This window comes from Echinops telfairi, unplaced genomic scaffold (genome assembly GCF_000313985.2).
Source record: "Echinops telfairi isolate 266 unplaced genomic scaffold, ASM31398v2 ScPeMD7_1;HRSCAF=3_0, whole genome shotgun sequence".
Classification (NCBI taxonomy): domain Eukaryota; kingdom Metazoa; phylum Chordata; class Mammalia; order Afrosoricida; family Tenrecidae; genus Echinops; species Echinops telfairi.
Window position 1 is genome coordinate 73,730,953 of NW_022103896.1, and position 9,381 is coordinate 73,740,333.

The window sequence follows — 9,381 nt, forward strand, 5'->3', positions numbered from 1 at the left end:
TGATTTTCCTGCATTTGGCATGACTGCATGTGTTATGTGAGTCTGAAGAAGAATTTATAGACTGGTATTGGACATATGGGCTAATATCGGACTTACGGACTTGATCTGGACTGGGCTGGGATGTTTCTTAATGTAAAATTACTCTTTGATATAAAGTTCTTTCTTATACATATTTGAGTGCCTCTGGATTTGCTTCTCTAGTCAACCCGGACTAACACACCTAGGTTAGGGATGCTCCATCCACACATGCTTTCTTAATGAAAGCCATTCGAAAGAGATGAAAAAATGGCAGTTTCCTTACATGCTTGGTCAAGAGGTGTTGAGAGCTCTTGACTCTTCTTCTGGCTGGACTGGATGCTGAAAAAAGCAAGAAAAAGGTGGTTTTAGGGAGTGCTGTGCACACAACACAGCTGCAGAGACAAGGCTGAGGCGACCTTGGGGCTTGCTTGCTGTGAGTGGAGGCGACAGGGCAAGAAGAGGCAGGGCTCAATGATATTTTAAGATGTTACTTGTTTGGTAAAGGTGTGTGTTCTGGTACATATGGAGACACCGTCATGTCTTGTCCACCTTGCTGTGAGAATGAGCTACCTAGAACTAGACTTCCACCATGCCACTGCCCTGCTCAAACTTGAAGGGAGGGACTTCTCATATTATGTCACACATGCGACGCGGTGAGCATTTGGGTGGTCACGATTGCCTGCAGGTAAGGCATGGGCACTGGGAAGCCCAGAGCACAGCTTGGGGCTCCTGACTCTGTTCACTTGGGTGTAAATCCTGGTGGAGCACGTCTCAGCTGGGTGACTCTGAACTTCACTCTCCGTATCTGCTCCAGGGGGGCTGTGACAACAGATTAGATGAACTCACCTTTTAAAACCCTCAGCTCAGAACCTGGCTTAGAGGAAGGTCCCCAAACTGGTGGTGATCTCCCAGCCCCCACTTTTTATTTTTTTTATTTTTCAGGATAAGGGTGGGCAAAAAGAGTAGATGATGACAGCTAGCGTTCGGGCAACATGTCTCTTTCCTGGAGCTTTCCCGTTTCCTCCTTCTGCTCCTATTCCCCCCCCACCCCCCAACGTTGTCATTATACACCCAGGCTTATCCCAGGGGAGCTGTTTCAGTGCTGTGGTCCTGTTCCCCCCAGAATTCACCCACTCTGGTATGCCTCAGAAAAATCACATCTGGTGCAACTTCTCAGGGAAACCACAGCGTTTAACCTTCTGTCTTTTCTGTGAACTGCACTCTGCACAACCTCTCATTCGGGCTGGCTGTCTCTCCCTCTCCCAGGTACATAGAAACATTGTCTTCAGGTGAGATTTGGTCAGGTGCTTTAAAATACTTAAGAAACACCGTAACAGTCCGTTGCCCTGTTTCTGTGGCGGTATTACGCTTCAACCGTTTTACAAAGGAGACATTGCACCAAACTAAATTTACTGTCATTAAGTCAATGCTGACTCACAGGGACCCTACATGACAGGGGAGAACTGCCCCTGTGGGTTTCTGAGCCTGTAAATCTTTGGGAGAGTAGAGAGCCGCCTCTTTCTCCCTCAGAGCAGCTGGTGGTTTTGAACTGCTGACTTTGTGGTTAGCAGCCCAATACAGAAGCAGAGATGAGGTTGGCGCAATGTAGGTGTGTGCGGCGCGTGGTGGCTTAGGAGAAGGCAAGCTACCGGACAGCAGTGCGTGGGAAGGAGGGCATGTCATCGCTTTGTGTTCCAATGTTCTCTCTCTAGAACACTTTCGTGCCCAGTGAAACGTGCCGGAATACTTGGTGTTCTACGAAGAGGTGATCATGAATAAAAACAGGAAGAAAAGAACACAGGGCTGAAGAGTCATCTCTGGGAGAGCATGCTAATTATGCAAATAAAGAACAGAAAGGGAAATCACTTTGTAAGTGATATACTCAATAGTGCGTATTACGTGCCAAGAACTGTTATTAAGGTTCTATAATTAAGTTAGTGATTTCTAATAATAACCCAGGGAGGTAGGCTCTACTTCTCCCTTTTGTAAAAGCAGAAAATCAGGCCCAGAAAGGCTAAGTAGTTTGCCCAACATCACACAGCTTTTTCTCTACAGTATGATAAACAAGTCGATCCCAAGGTCCTTTCTGAAACACTTTATTTGAGGGGAATGTCGCATCGCTCCTCAATTGTATAGATTTTTAGGTGAAAAAGAGTCCTGCAGTTTTGTTTTCTCCTTAAACACTTGTACATGGATAAAATTAAAGCAAATAGATACTGTAACATTTTTGGATTTGCTCAATTTCTCTTCCTAAAGGAAACAAAAAGGTAAAGGTAAAGGTGAAGGCATCCTTCTCCCCTACCCTAAGTCTACTTCCTTCCCACCTGGCGGATTGCTGAGATCCCCAATTTGATCTGTGTCTCTCCATCTATGTTGTCACACTTCCAATATATGGGTAGCCATAGAGGATACTAGGCTGCGGCAAAGGGAAAATGGAATGAAAAGATCATGGAATCCTTCCACAAACTTTTCGAAGCACCTCCGTTTGCACTGTTATTTGTGTCCCAATTTACGTAAATGTTACCATATGCATACGGCATCTTTCACTCAGCAGTATGTTCTGGAGACTACATACACAGGTCTGGCTCTTTCCGCCTGACCACTGGGGAGTATCGCGCAGTGTGACGACACTCTCTTTTATCCTGTCCCCCTCCTAAGGGACGTTTAATGGCCTTTATTTCCTTTTCCCCCTTACGAATCAACACCCTTATGAACATCCTTGTGTCTGAGTTTCCCTGGGCTTTGGACCCCAAAGTAGGACTGAGGTCACCTTGAATTTTCTAGGTACATTTCAGAGTCTCTAGAGGGAACGCCACTCCAATGCTTAGGAAGGCTTCTAGCTCTATTTCTTCTTTCTGACATAAAGCTTCATTTATGTTCTGCTAGGTGCCTCTTGGTGGCCAGGCTCAGAGCTCTGCCCTCCAACCTTCCCCCAGGCTCAGAGTACCCCCCTGACCCCCACCCCACAACACCCGCCGCAATGGCTTTGTTGGCAGCTGATACTGGAGAGAGGAAGAAAGGAACTCCTGAGTATAGAATCACACCAGTCAGCAGCCAGCCCACTGCACTCATGCCTGACAGTGAGACTGAACACTAAGCCGAGCCCTGGCTCTCCCCGGGAAGACAAGGATGCAGAACAAGGATGGAGGTGTCCAGAGGAAGGACCACCTCTGGAGGGGTAAAGGAACTTTCCAGAATGGGGCATTTGGTTGGAGTCCACTGAACCCTCACACAAAGCCCCTGCCTGGATTGAACACAGCTCACCTCTGACCACAAGAATATCATGCCAAGCTTCTCTGGTCTTTCTGGGAGCTCTTGCTCCAGGTTCAGTTTTAGAGTTGGGTTCTGGGGCTCTGTGGCGAGGCAGAGCCGCGGTAGAGCCTGGCATGGTATGAGGACTCCCGGTTACATCCAGGGACATGTCATCTGCGGCCGTTAAGTCACTGCTGGGTGGATTTCTCCTTTCACGGCACAGTGCAGTGCAGAAGCCGACTTTGAGTGAGAGAGTTCTCATTTCATAGCCCCCTTGCCACTGGAGAGAGCGAAAGACTGCCCCGCTGCCCCGAGAATCGGGTTGCCTCTCTGCTTCCTGAAGCCACGGCTGGCTGTCCCCTTTACCATTTGCTGTCACTACTGCTGTGTTCGGCTGTCAGCCTTGAATGAAGTGACCCAGGGAGTCTTTTAACTGTGCTCATTTTGGATTGTGTCTCAATGATGGATGTTTAGCCAAGTGCCTCCTATTCGGGGCTGGGGGGAGATGAGGAATCAAACACCCTGGAAACAGAGAGCCCCTCAACCCACAGAGCCCCGAGAGTAACGCACAGCCAAACAGCGTGGGGTTGTCCGGAGCCCCTGCCTCGGCGCTCACATGCCAGGTCCACAGTCAAGGCCGTTTGACTCACCCTTGGGAGGAATCACGGTGGTGAACACTTCGATCTTCTCATCACTGCAGCTGTAAATCGGATGCATGGTGGCCGCCGTCTCTCCCCAAAGTGCTGAGGCGGGGGGCCTCCCCTGAAGCCCTAGCGGAGGGGGCTCCTCATCCAATCTGGCGGGGGAATCTTGTACAGCCTCGGCTCTGATCTCATCTCATTCCGCACCCTTCATGGCAACAGTTTCTAATCCCATCTGTCTTTTTTTTTTTTCCCCCCTGTGAATCCTATTATTGCAAACCTTTGAGTGAGCATGGAGGCTTAGTCCCCTCCCATGCTAGGAGGTATTTAACACTTTCATTTTGCCGTGTCTGCCGCAGGGGATTTGGAAGTCTTTGGTAGCACCAAGCCTGGCTGGAGAATTCCGTCAGAAAAGAAACAATTTTGGCTACCAGATTCTCCTTCCCATTGCAGAAACCAAGAGGCGCTTTTTTTTTTTCTTTCTTCTGGGAGAACTGGATATTCAGTACTTTGTCATGTGTTAACTTGGCTTCCTCCAAAGTTTCTATTTTAAACAAAAGAACTGCTTCTCCGGAGCGTGTCTGCTTCATGCCAGTATGCGGCAAGGCTGGCATTTCTAGCAGGCCGTATGGTTAGCATCTCCTTGTTCAGGCCTCGGGTGCTTACAGAGACCACCATGGACAGGCCAGTGCACTTGGGAGGCCCAACTAGAGGGACTTGTATTTGCCTTACTCTGAGCATTATTCTTATGTATTATTATCCTAGGAGGGAGTGGGGGTTGAGTGGTGGAATTCCGCCCCCCTCCTCCAAGGGAGATGCCCTTCAAGCTCAGCCACCACTCATCTGCCAGCGGAGGCTTACATGCTGCTCTGAAGCGGAATGGGCATCAGACCCGCTTCCAGACTAATAAGACTAGGAAGAAAAACCTGGCAATCTACTTCTGAAATCGGTCAATGAAAAGCACATGGATCGTGATAGTGTATTCTGCAATTAGTCAAGGGATGGTGCAGGGCTGAGCATCATTTCCTTCTGTTGTTCATGGTTGGCCAGGAGTCACGGGTTGACTTGATGGCTGCTAACAGCAACAACAACCCCTATACACCAGATATATATTGCTCTATGTGTCCTGTATTCCATTATCTTTCAATTCCACTTTTCATCGAACCCCTCCTATGTATGAACATAAGGTTATGGCTGAAACATATCAGGCCAAACTCACTACCTTGCACTGTACCATTGCAGCTACACTTCATAATAAAATTAATAATGTAGTTTCTTCTTTCTCACTATCGGCAAGTGGATTCTGACCGACAGTGACCCTAGAGGGCAGGGTAGAACTGCCCCTGTGGGTTGCTGAGAGAGTTATGGGACAGCCCTGTTTTTCTTCCACAGAGCAGCTTGTGGTTCTGAACTGCGAACCTTGGGGTTAGCGGCCCAACGGGAGTAAAAAGCCTCTATTAAACACTTGCTATGAAGTATGTAGACTGCTTTATCATCTCATTTAATCTACAACTCCAACTCCCCAAAGAGTCAGCTATTTTTTTTGCCATGTTCTAGATGAAGGAAGCGCAGCATACAGAGATTGGATAACATGACCAAAGGAAAGCCGTTGTTTTGCGGCAGAATTAGGATTTTAAATCCAAGCCCAAATCCAAAGTCAATATATTTAACCATCAAAGAAGAAAGAAAGGAGGGAAAACAGCCAAGAGCAAAGCGCATCCTTTGGATGGGTGTTCCTCGTGCTGGGAACCTCTTCCACCTAAGGAGAACGGATGTCAAGACACATGGGATGTCCAAGGAGTTCCAGGCTCAAAAAGAAACAGATTCTGCAGAGAGACAAGGACTCACCCACAGAACTGACACAAAAAGCCTTCCCCTAAAACTGGCTCCTAAACTTTAGATAATTAATTTGATGTTTGTTAAAATCACCCACCTGTGGTATTTCTGATGCAGAGCCCTCGATAGCGGGCATGCTTGATCATTTCCTAGTTTTTCTTCATTCTTTATCTTGGGGTCAGTGGGTGACCTCAGTCTCCATCTGACACATTTCCTTTTGGCTTAAGTGTAAGTAGGTTGTGCACATTCAACCAAGAAAAGTTCTATTTAACAATGGCTGCAATCACCACTGGCACTCAGACCACTGGAAATTAAAGTTCCTATGGCCAACCTGATCGGGAATACCCTCACGATAGTCATTCAGTCATGGCCCATGTCTGCTACAAGACAGCATTGATCTCTGGGTACCTTCAAACTGTTCCTCCCCTCAGTCAGGACCTAGAGTGGACTTGCTGTTGTTTAGAGCTTTATTAAAAGTCACCCATTTAAAGTGTAAAAAAATAAGTGTGTAAATTATATAACCTTGGCAATGATCAAATTTTCAGGTAATATGAAATTTAGAGGAATTCCTTAGCACAATGGAAGGCAAGATCCAAAATGATGTTAACAGCCTGGAATCTTGGATCAAAATTTACAAGATAGCATTTGAACAAAGCAAAATGCAAACACCTCCCGTAGAGTAAAAAGAAATTCATTATTAAGTATATAAGTGGGTGAACTACCTTAGTAGCAATTTACATTTTTAAAATCTAGTTTTCCATTTAACATCAATTAAACAACAACAACAAAAAAAAACAGTTGCCAATAAGTACATTTCAACTCATGGGACCCCCTTGCCTACGGGAGCCAGGGCCTACGTTGTTTCCAGGGGTGGTTTTTCAGAAGTAGATCTCCAGGCCTTTCCACCAAGCTGCCTGTGTGTGGACTCAAATTTGCCATCTTTCTATGAACAGCTGAGAGCAGTAACCATTTGCAGTGCCCTGGCACTCCAGTGAACCCCTGACTTAAGAAGAGCAATACTATGGGCAGAAGGTAAAATACATAAATGTCATTTCAAGGACCTGATACTAAATTGAAGTGAAACTACCTCTGAAGTTAAAATACCAAAAACAACCTGAGTTACCCGGTATAATCATGATGGGTTAAATTGTCTCCCCCACAAATATATGTTGGGATCCTAAGCTCCATAGCTATAGATATAATCCTACGTAGAAATAGGGTTTTCTTTGTTGTATCAGTCAGACGTTACTTACACGGGGTGAGTTCTACAGCTAATGACTTCTGAGCTATGAAAAGACCAAATTAGACACAGAGACTCACACACATGGGGCAGATAGATGCCCCAAGAAGGGCAACAAGGAACCCAGGGAAGCCTGGGCTGCAGAAGAAAGGAGCCCTCATGGCTGAGACCCTGATTGGGGCATTTGGCCTCCAGAACTGTGAGAAAATACACGTCTGTTTGTGAAAGCTACCCACTGTGGTATGTCTGGATGGCAACAGTAGGTAACTAAGAAACTGCCTGCAGGGTTCAGCCAACTCTATGCTGGTTAACTAATGAGTCTGAAACACACCTTCTGTAATGAAGCCTATCTAAGAAAAGAACACCTTAAAATGTATAAAGTACTCTTTTAAAATAGTTTCTAATGACCTGTTCCATGTTAATTTTTATTTACCTCCTTGAAATGTTATAAGAATTTTAAATGATGGAATGGTACCCAGTAAAAAATAAAGCCCAATGCTCCTGATCTCATTGCACATTTAAAAACAGTCACTGTTTACAAATGGTGCCGTGAGTTAGGCATTACACTGCTAACCGTAGGGGTGGTGATTCAAACCCACCAACTGCTTCTTAGGAGAAAGATAAGGATGTTTGCGCCTCTAAAGATTTATTGTCTCAGAAATCCTCTATAGGCTCATTATGAATTGGGGGTAAGCAAAAATATATGTACACATATGGGATTTTTAAAAAAGAAATGGAAATGGAATCATTCCTACTAGAAACATTACTGAATTTATATCCTTGTGTAGATGCTGTATCTTTATCTACATCTGTGTATATTTTTATAGGATATATTTCTAATTGTAGGAATGGTGGATCATAGCATTTGCATGTTTAAAAATTTGAGGAATCTTTCTGAACTAGCCTTCCCCAAACCCTGCATTGATTCACATTTGCAGCTAAAGCATATGAGAAAACTTATTCTCCAGAGTCTTGGCAATACTAGATATTGTCCCTGGCCAGGGCCAATGATAAAGTGCCCAATTGCTAGCTGGTAGGTTGGAAGTCAGAGCCCACACTGAGGATGCTTGCAATCTTCTCCCCAAAGTCATGGCCTTGAAAACTCTGTGGAGAAGTTCTGCTTTGTGTAGGTGATGGGGTCACCATGAGTCAGAATTGACTTGTCAGCAACTAACACCAGTCAATCATCTGTTTGATTTTCTGCCAAAATGATCCCGTTTGGCTTTGGTGCTCTGAGCTCATAGTCTTGGTCATATTTTATAGGTGGGAGCTAACTGGCTCAAGTAGTTTACAATCCATGAAGAATAATGTGCTTTTATTCAGAGTTTATAAAAATGACAGTAGGATACTGTGTCAGTGATCGAAGGATTGTAAATCATATAATCTGAAGTTGAAGGAGGGATTAGTACCAGAGCCTAAATTGTGAAAATCTAATTTGCAGAAGGCTATGGATGATGGTGGGAGCCCAGGATACATTTGTGGGATCTACACGGGAAATAAGCTTCTGGCGATTTCCCTCTCTCCATACCAGAGGGATGGGAGGAAAGCGGTTATCAAACAGAGTGCATTGGAGAGATGGCAATAGATGATCAAAATGATAAACCTCACTTGAACGGTTAAAGCCTTGTCAGTTGATCCCTCTTCTGATGCACATTGGACCTGACCTGGTTTTCAACATTTTCTGTATGTTTTTCTTTTCTGTTTGTTCATATTAGGGCTTATCTCAGATGTGGTATGTCACTGGGGGGTTCACCCTCTTGAATTTTTGTTATATGCTTTTCTGGTTTTCAGTTTCTGAAACCCAGGATTGATGAACCTATAGAGACAGCAAGTAGAATAAGGAATCTTGGAAGGTACACTGGTGGTGGTGGTAAAAGGGAGCCGATGCCAAGGAGCTCAGAAAGGAAAAGGATGTTTTGAAACTGACTGTGGCAGCATTTGTGCATTATTTCTTGATGTGATTGCACTGTAGAATGATATAATATCTGTATTAACTCCCAATAACGTGATTTTTAAAAAGACTGCCTGTGTCCTCATTTAAGATGTAAAATCTTTATAACTCAACTGCAATATATATGTACCACATCTATTAGTACCAGTCTCAAGTTTTGTACAGGATGAGGCTAACTGAATAGGCTCTACTCATTTCTGGGATCCACTTCTCGGGAGAGCTCCCTACTGAGCAGAAGAGTGGAACCTGTACTGGCGAAGGGCTTGTCTTTCCTACACACCCTCCACTGAACATGGCATGTCACACATGAGCCCTACAACAGCCTTGTAACATGGACCTACTACTGATTCACAGAAGAGTGTCAGGATCCTAAACCTGCATGTGTTTTCTACCACATTCCTGCCACTCGCTGACGACGCAGAGGCCCCAAGCTTTGGAACACT

General features: G+C 45.1%; 1 protein-coding gene across 1 annotated transcript in view; it reads right to left on the reverse strand.

Annotated features, from left to right (window-relative positions):
- Window positions 1-4,262, reverse strand: part of VXN (vexin) — a 28,153-nt gene extending 23,891 nt beyond the window's left edge. The window contains exons 1-2 of the mRNA XM_004697537.2: window positions 3,921-4,262; window positions 302-357 (exon numbers count right to left, since the gene is read on the reverse strand). Coding sequence (XP_004697594.1) covers window positions 302-357; window positions 3,921-3,987 — 123 coding nt within the window. The 5' untranslated portion in view covers window positions 3,988-4,262. The remainder of the gene's footprint in view (window positions 1-301; window positions 358-3,920) is intronic.
- Window positions 4,263-9,381: the final 5,119 nt, after the last annotated feature.